Raw genomic sequence first — 19,485 nt, 5'->3', positions numbered from 1 at the left:
ATGAAGCCACTGTTACACTCAGTCAGTTTGTTCCGTCAATGTCTATTTTACGGATCATTCGGATCAGGACGACTGCTGAAGGACAATGGAAGGGACCGAGAGGTAGGAATCACAAACAAGGCAGCTCAAACGATTATTTTTTTGTTGTACATGTCATGTTTATACTTGTGTGTTAATATTGTTTTGGGTTTGGTTTTGGTTGAAGACTTCTTTTGTTTCTTCATTTATCTTCAGCTTCCTCAACATCTTTTTCTTGGTTTCATTTTTGAATCTGTCAGCTCGGCTTTAATTCCAGTCTTAGTTGCCTCTTTATGTTTTGGCCATGTTATTTTACTTTTTATACTTCGCTCCTTCTTCTGTTTGACCTGCAACGCTAACAAAAGTAACCCATGAGGAGGGGGCGTAGGTTTTGCGTTACTACTTGAACTCAACGGGGCAACAGTTTACATTTTTAACTAAGAATCTCTCCGTACATGTGAGGCTTTAACGTTTTCACATTGTCCGTCCCTAGCTTTCTGTATTTCTGGAATGACTCGTAGGTACTTCTTCGTATGTGGCTTGACCTTCAAACCTTGGACTCACGGATGGAGTGATTAAATATGTTTTACTAAAGTCGCAGACCTCACAAAACAAAATTCTAAACATCTGTTTCATTCATATGTACTACATCACATCTATCTGCTGTACTGCATCTTGTTTGTGGGAGGATATGACGAGGGTTACCCATCACTAAAAGCCCTTTCGTCACCTCTTCTCAAACCTTCTAATGAAACAATACACGCTGCTATCACATTTTCTCCTCATCAAATAAACTCTAATGTGATTGAATGAAAAAACTCTAAAAGTGTGAATAATGAGCCAGATAAATATCCAAGGTTCCTATTGAGGACACAGGATTGAAGTGTACTTCCTGTTGAGCTTGAACAGGTGCAACATGAGTGACACTAGTTCATGATGAGGGTGTTTCTTACTTTTAAACCTGGAAACAAAGAAGTGTTAAATAATGAGATTTGTGTTGGGAGACTTAGGATGTCTGAGTGAGACAAAGTGTGCCGTGTGTCTACACTGAAAAACAAAATTGTTATGATTGCTTTTTTGAGCTATATGTTTTTTAAGGCTTGATTTTTTTTCATTATGTGTCGGTTTTGTTTTGTGCAATTGGAGTGTCACCCGTGTCTTGTTTCCCAGTTAGTTCTGCAGGTGTGTATACACAGCCCTGTCTCTCACTTTGTCTTAGACTGGTTTTTGTTGGCATTCGGTAATAAACACCACAGATGCTATTGCAGAACGACATATTGACGCACTGCTCGTATAAAATAACAGAATAAAAACTCAGGGTGTGTGATGGTGACAAATTTGAAGTAAATTTGAAGATGTTTGTTACAATTTTTTTTTACTGTTACTATTTTTGTTTTACTTGGAATTTTACAACAAAATAGCAATAAATTATTTTAAGTAAAGCAATAAAAATGGAAGTATTGATATCTTGTTTGTAAGTTTTTAAAAGAACAACTGTATTACAGAATATATAATGCACCGATCAAACGTGTGTATTTAAACAGAATGAATTCTCCGCTCTGATTTGTTGTTTTCAGTTTTATTTTTTATCTTATTTAGTTTACTCATTTGTCTTATTTTTTTGTTGTTTTTATCGCTTTTTTTTATCATGCTTGTTTTCTGCTGTGGTTTTTAAATGTTGCCTGACCCTGTGCTATATAAATAAAATATGTTTACTTACAATGTGTTGCTGCTGAAATGGTAATTATACACCATGGCCACAAGGAGGGACTGTTTCGTTATAAAATACTAAAATGAAAAATGAAAGTAGCGAGGGTTGTTCCATTGCAGTGTAAACAGGGGAATATTAGGAAACACGTGTGTAATAACACACATTTTACAGCAATATCTGAACTCTTTGGTTCATCTGCTGCCTTCTGACCATTTCAATAAACCCGTTACTTAACTTATATATTTATTATTTATTAAAGAGATGATTTTTTTTTTTACATTGTTGTCTTCCTCTCTGACACCCACAAAGTTCAGCGTTCTGTTCAACACGCTATAGACAACCAGATTAGTATCGTTTTGGCGCACATGTATTCAAAATGTCAGACAGAGCGGTCTTATATTTCTGGATTCAATTGGAGGTCTTTTCAGTAGGTGAGATACAAAACTTGTGTTCATTACTAAAACTGCATTTTTTTTTTTTTTTAAATATTGTTATTTATTTTAATTGCGTCTACTTTGAATAAATTAACTTTATAAATACTAATAACTTTTGAGATATTTTTAAATAAATTGAACTCTTAATAAATCAGCTTATACTTTATATTGAAATTATAGTTTTATTGAACCATTGATCTGTTTATTAAGTGAAACTGTTGAACAACAACTCTTATTTCACTGTTTCTATGTGAAGCAGCGAGAGACACCACGGGAATTTCCTATGGTATAAATAATGCATAGAGGGTATGCACGTGACTGCAAGCTGAAGTCTACATGGTTACGGCCTCTGAGTGGATAACAGTGACAGGTGAACATGAAGTTTGAATCATAGGCTGTAAAAGCGTCTAAATTGTAAAATTAATTTAAAAAGGCCGAGAGCTGTTGTGCGATTGACTGAATCAACAGATTTGAAAAGCAGTCAGAGATATATTTTTACAAATATCTGCCAAAGAAGAGAGAAGTAAATGGTGATGTCAATACATACCCTCTATATGAGATGGGAAATATACAAGAGGGTTACCTAGGCAACCACACATCTACTAGCAACCAGCAGTCTGCTGGATAGAGATGGAAAGAAGATGGGAGAGTTGATCTAAATGTGAGTGGATCCTAACAGTCGCATTATTTCCTCCATGCAGGTCTAACAGCTGTGATCCAGACACAGCAGACTGTGATGGCAGCAGTGGGAGACAAAGCCTCTTTACACTGTCAGCTCATGGAAACTAAAGATGTCCTTCAAGTCACGTGGCAGAAGATCTCACCTAGAGGAGATGCTAATGTTGCCACCTACAACAAACACTTTGGCGAACGTGTGAATCCTGGCTTCAAAGATAAAGTAGAGTTTGAAGATGCTGGACTTCAGAACTGCTCCATAGTCATCAATAATGTGACGGAGCAGGATGAAGCCTGCTATCTCTGTTTGTTCAACTCCTACCCTGAAGGAGCTCTGACAGGAAGAACATGTCTCCAAGTTTACGGTGAGAACCTGACTGCATTACAGTTTGATGTTGTTCCATCATAACAGGTGACTCTTGGTCCTCAGACAAACTAACAGACTGGACACGAGTGTCAGAAGCTGGTGTCTTTGTAACAACATGTTCATTGTGATATTTGTTCAATGTCTTTTCTTTGCAGAGCTGCATCAACCTGTTGTACATGTCAGAGAATCAAACTCTACTGGAGAGGTAGTTGTGTCCTGTTCAGCCACAGGTCGACCTGCTCCCACTGTAACACTGAGAGCTACACAAGCAGGCCGCAACTTGACTGACTACGACAGCGTCAGCGTGTCCAACACCAACGGTACAGTCACTGTCACCACTACAGCTGTGCTGTCAGCTCTCCATGTAAACAGCACACAGGTTGGATGTAGAGTTGGAGTGCTCTCTGGTCCTCAGATAGAGGTGTTGGAGACCATTCCTGGGCTCAAACCCACGTCTGCTGATGGTGAGAAACACTTTGAGAAATCACATATTTATACACTGATGACTACTTTGAGATCCTGATGTCTGAGTTTCTTTTTTCAGGTTTAGATGATCAATCTGGATCTGGTCACAGAGATATCAGTAAGTGTGGATTCCTGTTTCATTTGCAATCAGTTTATAAATGCTGCTCCATGTCACATTTTCTTATTTTTCTTGTAGACTTCGCTTGGATCTTTATACTGTTTGTATTGTTTGTGGTGGCCTATGGTTTTGCTGCATTCAGCATTTTCCGTCTTAAACAAAGAAAATTGAGGTAATGTCCACTTTAAATTTAATATCCCGTATCTCTTCTTCTAATGGAAGTTTATATGTTTCTTGAGTCTTTTACTTCACAAAAACCACAAGTAACTGATAAATCTTTGACAAAAATCCTTCAGTAGGTCAGACAGAGACTTTGAGAAGCTTGACACTACAATCAAAGACACTCAGAGGTAAGACTCATCATTCTTTATCATCATTGTGGGAGTCATGTGTTTACCCAGGCTTTTAGCCCATAGTCAACCAGTCTTCACCTTCTCAGTTAGCTCACCCCGTGCTGTTCGTCCTGCCTGTTTTGTCCAATTGTCTAATTTGTCTTCTCTGTGCTTGTAAAGCATTGAGTGAGGCGCTATGTCAATTATATTTATCGTTATCATCATTGCTGAATCTGTCATTTCAGTATTTGTTGCTCTTTCTCTCGTAGGAAGACATTTATACAGCTTAGTCCCTGTATTGCTGCTGATCATCAGTGTTGCTGCAGTGATCGTTGTCTGGTTCAGAAGAGAAACTCATACCAGGTACGTCTTTCAAACAGTATCATCATTGCTGTTGTGTCTCAGTCAGCTGTTTAACGTTTAACTGTTTTAAACCAGTTTGACACACAAGGAGCCTCAGAGGGATGAGATGCCAGAAAACACTCTGAAGTAAGTCACTTTTCATTCTGTCAAGATATAATCTTCACTCTTTTCACATTTTATATGTTGTAGTCTTTTCTGGGTGATTTGGCGCTTACTGTCTGCTTCCATTTGAAGGGCTGAATCATCTTCGCTGACACATGAGAACATGGAGCTGAGAAAACGGACACCTCCTGAGAGACGTCAACCAAACAGCAACTCAAATTCACCTTCAGCACCAGCAAGGTTTGTTTTGGATTAGTGTTGACCCTCAGTTGGACGAGTGGACAACTGGTCTCCGGCTGGTGAATCTGGGAATGAAGCCACTGTTTCACTCAGTCAGTTTGTTCAGTCAATGTTTATTCTACGGATCATTCGGATCAGGACGACTGCTGAAGGACAATGGAAGGGACCGAGAGGTAGGAATCACAAACAAGGCAGCTCAAACGATTATTTTTTTTTGTACATGTCATGTTTATACTTGTGTGTTAATATTGTTTTGGGTTTGGTTTTGGTTGAAGACTCCTTTTGTTTCTTCATTTATCTTCAGCTTCCTCAACATCTTTTTCTTGGTTTCATTTTTGAATCTGTCAGCTCGGCTTTAATTCCAGTCTTAGTTGCCTCTTTATGTTTTGGCCATGTTATTTTACTTTTTATACTTCGCTCCTTCTTCTGTTTGACCTGCAACGCTAACAAAAGTAACCCATGAGGAGGGGTGGTAGGTTTTGCGTTACTACTGGAACTCAACGGGGCAACTGTTTACATTTTTAACTAAGAATCTCTCCGTACATGTGAGGCCTTAATGTTTTCACATTGTCCGTCCCTAGCTTTCTGTATTTCTGGAACGACTCATAGGTACTTCTTCGTATGTGGCTTGAACTTCAAACCTTGGACTCACGGATGGAGTGATTAAATATGTTTTACTAAAGTCGCAGACCTCACAAAACAAATTTCTAAACATCTGTTTCATTCATATGTACTACAACACATCTATCTGCTGTACTGCATCTTGTTTGTGGGAGGATATGACGAGGGTTACCCATCACTAAAAGCCCTTTCGTCACCTCTTCTCAAACCTTCTAATGAAACAATACACGCTGCTATCACATTTTCTCCTCATCAAATAAACTCTAATGTGATCGAATGAAAAACTGTAAAAGTGTGAATAATGAGCCAGATAAATATCCAATGTTCCTATCGAGGACACAGGATTGAAGTGTACTTCCTGTTGAGCTTGAACAGGTGCAACATGAGTGACACTAGTTCATGATGAGGGTGTTTCTTACTTTTAAACCTGGAAACAAAGAAGTGTTAAATAATGAGATTTGTGTTGGGAGACTTAGGATGTCTGAGTGAGACAAAGTGTGCCGTGTGTCTACACTGAAAAACAAAATAGTTATGATTGCTTTTTTGAGCTATATGTTTTTTAAGGCTTGATTTTTTTTCATTATGTGTCGGTTTTGTTTTGTGCAACTGGAGTGTCACCCGTGTCTTGTTTCCCAGTTAGTTCTGCAGGTGTGTATACACAGCCCTGTCTCTCACTTTGTCTTAGACTGATTTTTGTTGGCATTCGGTATAAACATCACAGATGCTATTGCAGAACGACATATTGACGCACTGCTCGTAATAAAATAACAGAATAAAAACTCAGGGTGTGTGATGGTGACAAATTTGAAGTAAATACGAAGATGTTTGTTACAATTTTTTTTTTTTACTGTTACTGTTTTTGTTTTTACTTGGAATTTTACAACAAAATAGCAATAAATTATTTTAAGTAAAGCAATAAAAATTGAAGTATTGATATCTTGTTTTGGTTTAAGGGTTTTTAAAAGAACAACTGTATTACAGAATATATAATGCACCGATCAAACGTGTTTATTTAAACAGAATGAATTCTCCGCTCTGATTTGTTGTTTTCAGTTTTATTTTTTATCTTATTTATTTGACTCATTTGTCTTATTTTTGTTGTTTTTATCGCCTTTTTTTATCATGCTTGTTTTCTGCTGTGTTTTTTAAATGTTGCATGACCCTGTGCTCTATAAATAAAATACGTTTACTTACAATGTGTTGCTGCTGAAATGGTAATTATACACCATAACCACAAGGAGGGGCTGTTTGGTTATAAAATAATAAAATGAAAAATGAAAGTAGCGAGGGTTGTTCCATTGAAGTGTAAACAGGGGAATGTTAAGAAACACATGTGTAATAACACACATTTTACAGCAAAATCTGAACTCTTTGGTTCATTTGCTGCCTTCTGACCATGTCAATAAACCCGTTACTTTACTTATATATTTATTATTTATTAAAGGGATGATTTTTTTTACATTGTTGTCTTCCTCTCTGACACCCACAGAGTTCAGCGTTCTGTTCAACACATTTTAGACCGCCAGATTTGTAACGTTTTGACTCATGTTTTCAAAATGTCAGCCAGGGCGGTCTTATATTTCTGGATTCAGTTGGAGGTCTTTTCAATAGGTGAGATACAAAACTTGTATTCATTACTAAAACACTGCATTTTATTTATTTATTTTTTATTGCGTCTCCTTCGAATAAGTTAACTATAGATAGTAATAACCTACAGAAGAGGAAGTCAGAAGAATGTGGCTGAAGAACTTGAATTTGAAGACATAACAATAATAATGATAATTATTATGATAACTACTATTATTATTATTATATCATCATCATCGCCATGACAATCAATATTTTTACCTTCCACAGTATTGTAGCTGCGTGGCTGTAAGATTTCCCTGCTGCTGCAACACATGAGCAGCCTTAAACTAAAACTCAGGCCCTGTGATCTGGGACTTTAAGGCTCTATGTCTGCTGTCAGCAGTGATGGGAATAACGGCGTTAAAATAAACGGCGTTACTTTTTTTTTTTTTGTTGTTTTTTAGTTTTTAGGGGTAGTCTAATTGCTGTTTCCATCTTTATAACGCCGTTTCCGTTACTGAAATTCAATGGGGGGCGTTACTTGGTTTCACAGCCACGGGAGCCTCGCAGCTTTTTTTTTTCTTTTTTTTCTTTCTCTATTTGTTTGCGAGGAGAGGAGGGAGGGCGAAACAACGCAGAGGTGATGATTATTGGCTAAGGTGCAGTAGACTTTCACGATAAGCGAATCACAGGCAGTGTTCAGGTTATACACAAAGACACTCACAAAACTACTAGAGGTAAGCGGCAGCAATCTGAATGTGGAGGAAATGTTGTGAGCCGTCACTGGTTGGACCGGGTGGACCCGGGTTCTTCTCTCTGACCCATATCTGCTGTTACATTCTGACTAGAGGCCTGACAGACTGTATCACTGTAGAAGCTTCAGCTCAAAAAAACCAAGTGTTTGAGATCTTTCCCCTCCGACTTCCAAAGTACGATAAGAAGTGATCTCCCTTTGCTGAAGGGCAGGAGATTCGCGGCAGGAGTGTTTTGTTTCCCTTTTTTTTCACACTTCCTTTATTTCAATCGATACAAAGTCAACACCCATTCGTTGTTTGTTACCACGATCGTTAAAATGGTAAGTACGTCTCTATATATCTAACAGTGTAATTAAGAATCTTAAAATTTATAAGAGGTAACGCAATAGTTACTTTTCCTGGTAACTAGTTACTTTTATAGTGGAGTAATTCAATTACTAACTCAGTTATTTTTGGGGGAAAGTAACTAGTAACTATAAATAATTACTATTTAAAAGTAACGTGCCCAACACTGGCTTTCAGATACATGAGGTCGTGTCCCACTTCCTTTAACAAAACGCGACCGACTTTGTTGCTGGAGGTACTGATACGCCTCAGAGCTTTTAAGATTGTTCGTAGCTTCGCCGTCTGTGCCAGCGGAGTCCATAAAGTAGCAAATATACTCGTGTAAGTGTGAGCGGACCTTAACAGTCATATTATTTCCTCCACACAGGTCTAACAGCTGTGATCCAGACACAGCAGACTGTGATGGCAGCAGTGGGAGACAAAGTCTCTTTACACTGTCAGCTCATGGAAACTAAAGATGTCCTTCAAGTCACGTGGCAGAAGATCTCACCTAGAGGAGATGCTAATGTTGCCACCTACAACAAACACTTTGGCGAACGTGTGAATCCTGGCTTCAAAGATAAAAATAGAGTTTGAAGATGCTGGACTTCAGAACTGCTCCATAGTCATCAATAATGTGACGGAGCAGGATGAAGGCTGCTATCTCTGTTTGTTCAACTCCTACCCTGAAGGAGCTCTGACAGGAAGAACATGTCTCCAAGTTTACGGTGAGAACCTGACTGCATTACAGTTTGATGTTGTTCCATCATAACAGGTGACTCTTGGTCCTCAGACAAACTAACAGACTGGACACGAGTGTCAGAAGCTGGTGTCTTTGTAACAACATGTTCATTGTGATATTTGTTCAATGTCTTTTCTTTGCAGAGCTGCATCAACCTGTTCTACATGTCAGAGAATCAAACTCTATTGGAGAGGTAGTCGTGTCCTGTTCAGCCACAGGTCAACCTGCTCCCACTGTAACACTGAGAGCTACACAAGCAGACCGCAACTTGACTGACTACGACAGCGTCAGTGTGTCCAACACCAACGGTACAGTCACTGTCACCACTACAGCTGTGCTGTCAGCTCTCCATGTAAACAGCACACAGGTTGGATGTAGAGTTGGAGTGCTCTCTTGTCCTCAGATAGAGGTGATGGAGACCATTCCTGGGCTCAAATCCACGTCTGCTGATGGTGAGAAACACTTTGAGAGATCACACATTTATACACTGATGAGTACTTTGAGATCCTGATGTCTGAGTTTCTTTTTTCACGTTTAGATGATCAATCTGGATCTGATCTCAGAGATATCAGTAAGTCTGGATTCCTGTTTCATTTGCAATCAGTTTATAAATGCTGCTCCATGTCACATTTTCTTATTTTTCTTGTAGACTTTGCTTGGATCTTTATACTGTTTGTATTGTTTGTGGTGGCCTGTGGTTTTGCTGCATTCAGCATTTTCTGTCTTAAACAAAGAAAATTGAGGTAACGTCCATTTTAAATTTAATATCCTGTATCTTTTCTTCCAATGGAAGTTTATATGTTTCTTGAGTCTTTTACTTCACAAAAACCACAAGTAACTGATAAATCTTTGACAAAAATCCTTCAGGAAGTCAGACAGAGACTTTGAGAAGCTTGACACTACAATCAAAGACACTCAGAGGTAAGACTCATCATTCTGACGTTCTCCTCCTGATGACTTATTTAATCTTTATCCACTTTCCTGAGTATTATAACACCTTAGATCTTCCATCTTACTTCTAGATCTGCTTTGGTCTTTAATTTTTCCAATTTCCTGGCTAATCTGATTGTTGAATGAAATGTGTTTTGTTGTATGTTTTAAGGACTGGATCGCCTTCAGTCACACAGGAGGGCAGTGAGCTCAAAAAAAGGACCCCTCCTGAGAAAAATCATCTCAACCTCAAATCAAACCTGTTGTGTTCAGCAAACAGGAAGCTAAATTTCAACACGTGATGACTCTTTGACAGACGAGAAGAGAGGAATCCATCCAAACTGTCATGATTTTTGCTGTCAGTGTGACGGATCATTCAGACCAGAAGAGATTCAAATGGAAAGACTGAGGGGACGGACCCACATAAAGCTCCAACAGCTCTGTATAATAATAATGCATTGAAACTGTAAAATCTTTCTTTCTGTCCTTTAATTTAACGGTTTACTACTGATTGTAGAGTCAACGTTATAATATCTGAAAATATACAACTATCTGTGTGAATGTACATACACAAAAATGTTTTAATTTGTATGGGGTATTATTTTGATTATATTTCAGAGGTCTGGTTTGACAATTCAAACTTGTTGATTTTTAAACAAATGTAAGTAAAATGTATATTAGTGTCAGTACTTCTTGAGCTGTGTCCTCAGCGTGGCGCTAAAGAGCAGCGCGTGGCTGATCACCTGCTTTTAAACTCCAGGGTTAAACCATTTCCACAAGACAGGGAGCAATGCATTATATTCAGTTTTGTTTGAAGTATTTCACTTGGATGATTCGTGCTATTGCTATGTTGATGAGTGTACAAATTTATGTATATAATTATTGGTATTTCGTTTTAGGTGGGGTTCTTGTGATGTAAATATTACGTGTTTAATTAGAAGATATCCCCTATACATAGGCCAGTCCTGTTAAGCACTCGGAGAAGGAGGAAAGTATAAAACGAAGCTATTCCGTTTCACTTGGAGGAAATAAATCATGGAATTGACCTCTGTCTCAGCCTTATTTTATAAAGGAATGTGAAGCCTCCTCCGGTCACACTGACAGGGTGTCTCAGGCCTTCGCCAACCTACTGGGAACCGGCAAACGGCAATAAAACGCAAAAACAAAATGGGGGCTGTTTTTGTTTGTTTGCCTAATTGTGGTTTCCTTTTTATTTATTTATTTTTTCCCGTTGTTGTGAAATGTGAAAAGAAAAGCAGTTTTGTACAATGTGCTACACGAGCTCAAGGAGATCCCAGGCCATGTCTACCAGGTGCGGCCAGGCAGGAACCCGGGGTCTTAGTATTCGAAGAATAATAGTAATAATAACAACAGCTGTGTATGGGTTATTTATAATAATATTATCAAGGTGGTTGATTTCTGTTGGATATTGATTGTTGAGTCCATAGTCCGTTCCTTTGAATTGACTGCATGGTCGTTGAACCAGTTACTTTTGTTTGTAGTGCTCGGGTCGGGTGGTTTCAGTGCGTTTCTGTCCCAGACGGTGAACGTGGTCTACGTGGTGAAAGGTAATGTTGTTAACGGTGTCCGTAGGACGTTTTAGTTGTTTGATCATAAAATCCTTGATTGCTTTTTCGGGTTCGTCTGTATGTGGTTCGGGAATGCCGGAAAAGATCAAATTTTAAGTCCGGGATGGTTTCTTTCATGAGCTTACTGTTTGCGGTGACTAGTGAGTTGAGAGGTGACGGAAGAAGGTTGGGAGGATATCGTTGTAGCGGCTTGTTAAAGCGACTTAATGTCTTGTGCGAGTGCGTCGATTTGTTGCGAGATGGACTCAATGTGCGCTGCAAAAACAGCTGAAATTACACAAGATGACTGCAAGATGTCACTGTTAACTCACATTTACTTAAACCAACCTCTGGAGGTTGGTTTGAACTTAAAAAAAAAGAAGAAAGAAAAACATCACTGCTGTGACTGAAAGCAACATCCATAGTTTACCAATCAAATGTGGTTATTGTGTATTTACAAAGAATAAATTTTCCACTTTTGACTCAATGCGTTGCTGCTAAAATGGTAATTATACACCATGACCACAAGGAGGGGTGTTTGCTCATAAAATAGTAAAAGTGAAACAAAGGTTGATACACTGCAGTGTCAAAAGGGAACATGTGCTGTAATAAAACGCATTTTGGATCAAAATCACCCTTTATTTCATCTGTTGTATTTTGGATACAGCAGGGAACCCATTATGTAATTTGAATAATTATTATTTATTAAAGGGAGCATTCTTAACATTATTGTTGTCCTGTTTGACACCCACCCTCGTGTTTGGCCATCAGTGTGCAGGCACCAGTTTGGATTTGCAGATGCACTGGTATTCAAGATGTCTGACAGTGCAGTCTTGTTTTTCTCTGTTCTGTTGGGGATCTTTGCAAAAGGTGAGTTAGAAAACTTTGCAACTGAAACTATACATTATGGTTTTAGATTTTTTATTGTGCCTATTTGAAATAAGTTAAATTTTATAAAGAGTAATACCCTTTTCCTCCATGCAGGTCTAACAGCTGTGATCCAGACACAGCAGACTGTGATGGCAGCAGTGGGAGACAAAGCCTCTTTAAGCTGTCAGCTCATGGAAACTAAAGATGTCCTTCAAGTCACGTGGCAGAAGATCTCATCAGCAGAACCTAATGTTGCCACCTACAGCAAACAGTTTGGTCAAACAGTGAATCCTGACTTCCAAGATAAAGTAGAGTTTGAAGATGCTGGACTTCAGAACAGCTCCATAGTCATCAATAATGTGACGGAGCAGGATGAAGGCTGCTATCTCTGTTTGTTCAACTCCTTCCCTGAAGGAGCTCTGAGAGGAAGAACATGTCTCCAAGTTTACGGTGAGAACCTGACTGCATTACAGTTTGATGTTGTTCCATCATAACAGGTGACTCTTGGTCCCTCAGACAAACTAACAGACTGGACACGAGTGTCAGAAGCTGGTGTCTTTGTAACAACATGTTCATTGTGATATTTGTTCAATGTCTTTTCTTTGCAGAGCTGCATCAACCTGTTCTACATGTCAGAGAATCAAACTCTACTGGAGAGGTAGTTGTGTCCTGTTCAGCCACAGGTCGACCTGCTCCCACTGTAACACTGAGAGCTACACAAGCAGACCGCAACTTGACTGACTACGACAGCGTCAGTGTGTCCAACACCAACGGTACAGTCACTGTCACCACTACAGCTGTGCTGTCAGCTCTCCATGTAAACAGCACACAGGTTGGATGTAGAGTTGGAGTGCTCTCTGGTCCTCAGATAGAGGTGTTGGAGACCATTCCTGGGCTCAAACCCACGTCTGCTGATGGTGAGAAAGACTTTGAGAGATCACACATTTATACACTGATGAGTACTTTGAGATCCTGATGTCTGAGTTTCTTTTCTCATGTTTAGATGATCAATCTGGATCTGACCACGGAGATAACAGTAAGCCAGTAAGTGGATTTCTGTTTAATATTTGATCAGTTTATAAATGTTGCTGCTCCATGTCACATTTTCCTCTTTTTCTTGCGGACTTCACTTGGATTATTGAATTCCTTGCATTGTTTGTGGTGGCCTGTGGTTGTGGTGCTGCATTTCTGCTTGTAATGGAAGTTTATATGTTTCTTGGGTTTTTTACTTCACAAAAACCACAACTGATAAATCTTTGACAAAATTCCTTCAGTAGGTCACACAGAGACTTTGAGAAGCTTGAAAATACAATCAAAGACACTCAGAGGTAAGACTCATCATTCTGACATTCTTCTCCTGATGACTTATTTAATCTTTATCTACTTTCTTGAGTATTATAACACCTCAGATCTTCCATCTTACCTCAAGAGCTACTTTGGTCTTTTATTCCTCTAATTTTCTGGCTAATCTGATTGTTGAATGAAACGTGTTTTGTTGTATTTTTTAAGGACTGTATCGCCTTCAGTCACACATGAGGGCTGTGACCTCAGAAAAAGGACCCCTCCTGAGAAAAATCAACTCAACCACAAATCAAACCTGTTTGTTGACATTGCACAGCCACACCTTAAAGAGACAATTGTCTCTTCTCCTGTGTGTTCAGCAAACAGCCTTATTTCAATACGTGATGATTCTTGGACGGACGAGTGGAAAGAAGATGATCACTGGTCATCTGGCCGACCATTGACTGATGAATCTGGGAAACCACTGCTCCATCCAGACTGTCACGACTTTTACTGGTAACATGACAGATCATTCAGACTGGAAGAGATTCAAAAGGCAAGATTTAAATAGGAAGCTCCAACAGGTCTAATAATAATAATAATAATGAAGTGAAACTGTGAAATCTTTCTCTGTGTTCTTTAGTTAAACAGTTTAGGAATGAATCACAAGCTTTGGTAAATTTAGAGTCAAAACTATAATATCTGTAAATATACATACAAACTGTGTGGATATACATACACAAAAATTTTAGGTTTGACAGCCAATTCAGTTAAAACTTGTCGATTTTTAACAAATGTAAGTAAAATGTATATTACTGGTGTGACTTCAAATGCTACTAAAAACATCTATAATGAACCATTACTCTTTTTTTTTTTAAATTGTGAAATAGACAATACAGACATAAACAAAGTGTGAACAAAGTATGTGTATGCATGTGTGTGAGAGAGAGAGAGAGCACATATGGTGTTACAATTGACAATTACATTTTTTCCAGCGGTGGTTAGCGCTGATGCCTCCCAGCGAGAAGGTACGAGTTCGAGTCCAGCTTGGGCGGAGTGGGTGGGAGAGGGGTGTTTCGGGACCCCTGCCAACCCACTGGGGACCGGCATACTAATCAGTGCTGATTTTGGCTTGGAAATTATAGTGGGGCCTTGCAAGAAAATCTTATAATGCAATCCAGAAATATCATAATCAATACCCTCACAAAAAGTGAGAGAGGCGACCACAGAACCTGACAACAGGTGATTGCCACTAAATAATACCATCACACAAACAATGGCAATCTGATGACATATATTGTCATATCAATAGCGCCTTAAAACAGCAGTGCTCAAAATCTCACTATATCAAATACTCAATAGCAAAACTATAACATGACAACAATAAAATCACAATATGGTTCATGGCGTGAACCGCGCACACCCAATACGCAGCAATCAGTATACAAAGTCACCACACACAATATATCACAGACAAACAGACCCTTCACCTCCACAGACCGGTAAACAGCCCTGTGGTTCTGTCCCACACACGCATCACCAGTTGCACATTACACAAATTCCACTATAAATCAAACAATATGTAAACTACATTATCGATTCCATTTAGATTAAAAATAAATTAGACTCACCAAGAACCTTTTTGAGGAGTTCTTGGTTAACCAAGTTTTCTGCTGGCTGAATAACCTTGTTTTGTCTCTTCCCTCCTGAGAAATTATTAAATACTCCGGTCTATGTGGTCCCAAACCCTTTATCTCCAACTTCTGCTCAAGTGGTTCTGAATCACACACTAGCCAGGTAGTCAACTCCATTCATCATGCAATGAATGAATGGAACGTGAATTAATTACGGGTATGTTACTTTACTACATTAGCCGAGATAGTGTATAGGGAGTCCCACCCCTTGCTTCCAATGAGCCAATGAGAATCGCTCTGAGGCCCCACTACCTAAACCGAAATTGTGTACTGTATATGCACATTCACACGCAGCAGTTCACCCATCCACAAAACTGCCATCTCAGCTGTGCCCCACTGAGCGGAAACAGAGACACGGCATCAGGCACGGCAAACTATTTACACACAACTACACTACAAGAAATGTCTTTACAGGAAATAGCGCTCATCAAATGTATCACTGGGGACAAAGTTCATTACTTACTAATTTATGCGCAACAACATTTTTGACCAAGGAAACTTTATAAAAGATGATAATCCTTGTCTGCACAGCAGCACCCGGCATGTGTTGCAAAGACGCAACTGATAACAATAATAATAGCATTATCAATAACAACAGCAAGAAATCATATAAAAGGGGCAGTGGAGGACAGAAAAGTGAATAAATTACAACTAAAGAAAGGAACACTGTAATACTTTAATTCATTAGTAAAGATACTATCTATATAATATAACAATTCTGATGCTACCGATATGTTTTAAGTTAGTAGTAGTGTGGCTATGATATTATAATGAGGTGCAAAAACTGCAGTGTCACATGTAATGACATTGAAACTTTAAGTGGAATAGGTTCTCAGGCATCATAGGGGACTGCTATATATATATACATGCAGATTATTTACAGTATTTATTTTGTTTTATTTTGCAAAGCAGCTGGATGAATAAAGTGCCGTAATGCAGTGATACTTAAGTCCAGTTAAGGCTCAGAGTTGAGCAGACGGAGGGCATGGGGATAAAACCTCTCCTCCATCCTCCCCGTCTTTGTCCTCTGACAGGGGTCTTATGGCAGTAGGGAGAAGAGAGAGTGTCTGGAGATAGTGGCTGGGCCCTGAACCAGCAGCGTTTTGTAAAAATGTGCTGCTGGTTGGTGATGGAGGTGTTCTGATGGGCAGGAAGTCCTGTCTGGAGGTCTCCCATCCATCCATGGTGATGCCCCACACAAGGTAAAGTCTCTGAGGTGTCTGAGAGGATAGAGACGCCGTGCAACCGTCCTTATGATGGTGGTCAGGTGTTGAGTCCATGACAGGTCCTGTGAGATGGTCTCGGAGCCACTGACAATGAGCAGAGGTAACGTTATAGGGTACCCCAATCTTACCTATAGTCCACACCTTCCACCACAACGAATATAGATGGCACCGTTAGGTACACATGTCTTGATGACAAAAAAGGTAAGTAACAGAAGCCAAAGTAACTGTCGAGCAATAGAGCAGCAGAGAACGGAGCAGCCAGCGTTGACATATGCAGTAAGCATCATGTAAGCATTGTCGAGCAGACAGAGAAGCAGAGACTGAGGGGCCTCTAGCTGGATCCCTTTTATTGAAGCCATGGGTGGAAACTGAATGACCTGGGTTCAAACCAACCAATCAGCAGACGTCTCAGTTGGAGTCACTTGTAGAATCAACTGAACAAGCAGGGTAGGGGGGAAGAGAGAGTGAGAGAAAGAAACAAGAGACTTACATACTGCCCCTGTCTGGGACGTGGCAAAGTGATATCAGAGTCTGGTTGACACATGAAGGAACATCTGATTAGCAAAGGAGAACATGAAAAGTAGATCTAACATGGAATCAACAAGAGAGTGAAGAACGACACAATAATAGAAAATCTTACTACTGGTGGATCGCATCATATGTCTCATCCTTCTGATCGCCACAGAGTGGCTGTCTGATGGATTTAAGAACAGTTAGCAAATGGGTTTGACTATGAAGCCTCGTCAAGTCAGTAAATCATAAAAATATTAAATACAGATGTTGACATTGCACAGCCATACCTTAAAGAGACAATTGTCTCTTCTCCTTTCTTTGTTCAAGTCAGACAATGATACAATGTGTAGAGAAGAATGATTGAATGAAGAGAGTCATACCTCTTTGTGTCTTTGATTGTAGTTTCAAACCTCTCACAGTCCGTGTGACTTACTGAAAGATTTTTATCAAACATTTATTATTACTTATGGTTTTTGTGAAGCAAAAAGTCACTAAACTCTTAGACTTCCCTTCTTTACAAGAAGAGATACAGGATATTAAACTTAAAGTAGAAATTACCTCAGTTTTCTTTAACATGGACAATGATGAAGTGTATAAGCCACACAGAAGCAAAACAACAACAGGCCACCACTAACAACACAAATATCCAAGTGAAGTCTGCAAGAAAAAGAGGAAAAGAGTGACAGGGACCAGCATTTACAAGCTGATCATAAACATGAATCCAGACTGACTAAAATCTCCGTGATCAGATCCAGATTGATCATCCAAACTTGAAAAACAAAACTCAGACATCAGGATCTCAAAGTATTCATCAGTGTATAAATGTGTGATCTCTCAAAGTGTTTCTCACCATCAGCAGACGTGGGTTTGAGCCTAGGAATGGTCTCCAACACCTCTATCTGAGGACCAGAGAGCACTCCAACTCTACATCCAACCTGTGTGCTGTTTACATGGAGAGCTGACAGCACAGCTGTAGTGGTGACAGTGACTGTACCGTTGGTGTTGGACACACTGACGCTGTCGTAGTCAGTCAAGTTGAGGTCTGCTCGTGTAGCTCTCAGTGTTACAGTGGGAGCAGGTCGACCTGTGGCTGAACAGGACACAACTACCTCTCCAGTAGAGTTTGATTCTCTGACATGTAGAACAGGTTGATGCAGCTCTGCAAAGAAAAGACATTGAACAAATAACACAATGAACATGTTGTTACAAAGACACCAGCTTCTGACACTCGTGTCCAGTCTGTTAGTTTGTCTGAGGACCAAGAGTCACCTGTTATGATGGAACAACATCAAACTGTAATGCAGTCAGGTTCTCACCGTAAACTTGGAGACATGTTCTTCCTGTCAGAGCTCCTTCAGGGTAGGAGTTGAACAAACAGAGATAGCAGGCTTCATCCTGCTCCGTCACATTATTGATGACTATGGAGCTGCTCTGAAGTCCAGCATCTTCAAACTCTACTTTATCTTTAAAGCCAGGATTCACTGTTTGGCCCGAAAGTTCATTGTAGGTGGCAACACTACTGTCTCCTCTAGGTGAGATTTTCTGCCACGTGACTTGAAGGACATCTTTAGTTTCCATGAGCTGACAGTGTAAAGAGACTTTGTCTCCCACTGCTGCCATTAGAGTCTGCTGTGTCTGGATCACAGCTGTTAGACCTGCATGGAGGAAAAGGGTATTACTCTTTATGAAATTTTAAATAGGCACAATAAAAAATCTTAAAACCATAATGTATAGCTTCAGTTGTGAAGTTTTCTAACTCACCTTTTGCAAAGATCCCCAACAGAACAGAGAAAAACAAGACTGCACCGTCAGACATCTTGAAAACCACTGCATCTGCAAATCCAAACTGGTGCCTGCACACTGATGGCCAAACACGAGGGTGGGTGTCAAACAGGACGACAATAATGTTAACAATGCTCCCTTTAATAAATAATAATTATTCAAATTACATAATGGGTTCCCTGCTGTGTCCAAAATGTGTTTTATTACACACATTTTTGACAAGATGTGTGGTGTATTTTATGCTTTTTATTCCTCTATGTGGCTCATATGATGCTTGCTGCATGTGTGAACACCGCCTGATGCATTCATTACATTCTGTCGGTCACTCGGAGCCTCAGACCCAGATGACCCAGTTTGGCTTTTTGATGGCATATATTTGGCCTCTTTGGGCTTGTTTTGGCAAAGGATGAGGGTTTGGGGTCAGTTTATTTACATCACTCGGTAGCGCTTGATTATACAATATGACCACGAGATGTCGCTGTTGATCCACATTTGCCGAGCTATTAAAAAATAATTCACATGAATGTATGATTCATTGCCGAATCCCGTTAGGTTTCTACGTTCCTTATGTGGAAAAATAAGTGAAAAGGCATTACTCACCGATATGTCGGTGTGTTGATGACGTTTCAAACATAAACACAAAACAGATTTTTAAGACGATTTTAAACGGATTTCTTGATTTCTTTTCTTAATATTAAAAATGCACCTAATATTAGTTGAGATTGTGTATAGGCGATTGTGATGTGTTCAACGCTCACTTCCTGTTTAATGTTGAAACCAGCATG

The 19,485-nt window shown here is 39.4% G+C and overlaps 2 protein-coding genes and 1 pseudogene across 4 annotated transcripts; 2 read left to right on the top strand and 1 right to left on the bottom strand.

The window, feature by feature from the left end:
* Positions 1 to 8: 8 nt before the first annotated feature.
* On the top strand, positions 9 to 6,380 carry LOC125000551 (OX-2 membrane glycoprotein-like). 3 transcript variants are annotated; one of them, XM_047576053.1, is made up of 9 exons: positions 9 to 102; positions 2,865 to 3,203; positions 3,361 to 3,669; positions 3,756 to 3,788; positions 3,867 to 3,960; positions 4,085 to 4,138; positions 4,390 to 4,483; positions 4,559 to 4,609; positions 4,718 to 6,380. In XM_047576053.1, the coding sequence occupies exons 1-8, from the start codon at positions 39 to 41 to the stop codon at positions 4,586 to 4,588; spliced, it is 1,017 nt and encodes a 338-aa protein (XP_047432009.1). In that variant the 5' UTR covers positions 9 to 38; the 3' UTR covers positions 4,589 to 4,609; positions 4,718 to 6,380. The 3 variants fall into 3 exon arrangements, with proteins under 3 accessions (XP_047432009.1, XP_047432008.1, XP_047432007.1); XM_047576052.1 differs by having other exon boundaries at positions 3,750 to 3,788; positions 4,088 to 4,138; XM_047576051.1 differs by having other exon boundaries at positions 3,750 to 3,788.
* A 563-nt stretch (positions 6,381 to 6,943) lies between these two features.
* LOC125000540 lies at positions 6,944 to 14,341 on the top strand (annotated as a pseudogene).
* Positions 14,342 to 17,064: 2,723 nt separating this feature from the next.
* On the bottom strand, positions 17,065 to 19,475 carry LOC125000562 (OX-2 membrane glycoprotein-like). The gene is made up of 7 exons (XM_047576078.1): positions 19,301 to 19,475; positions 18,680 to 18,778; positions 18,235 to 18,573; positions 17,769 to 18,077; positions 17,477 to 17,575; positions 17,299 to 17,350; positions 17,065 to 17,099 (listed from the first exon to the last, which is right to left on the bottom strand). Exons 1-5 carry the CDS (start codon positions 19,332 to 19,334, stop codon positions 17,478 to 17,480), a joined length of 879 nt encoding a protein of 292 aa, XP_047432034.1. The 5' UTR covers positions 19,335 to 19,475; the 3' UTR covers positions 17,065 to 17,099; positions 17,299 to 17,350; position 17,477.
* Positions 19,476 to 19,485: the final 10 nt, after the last annotated feature.

Source organism: Mugil cephalus, chromosome 23, assembly GCF_022458985.1.
Source record: "Mugil cephalus isolate CIBA_MC_2020 chromosome 23, CIBA_Mcephalus_1.1, whole genome shotgun sequence".
Lineage (NCBI taxonomy): Eukaryota > Metazoa > Chordata > Actinopteri > Mugiliformes > Mugilidae > Mugil > Mugil cephalus.
This window is presented reverse-complemented; position numbering and strand designations above follow the sequence as displayed.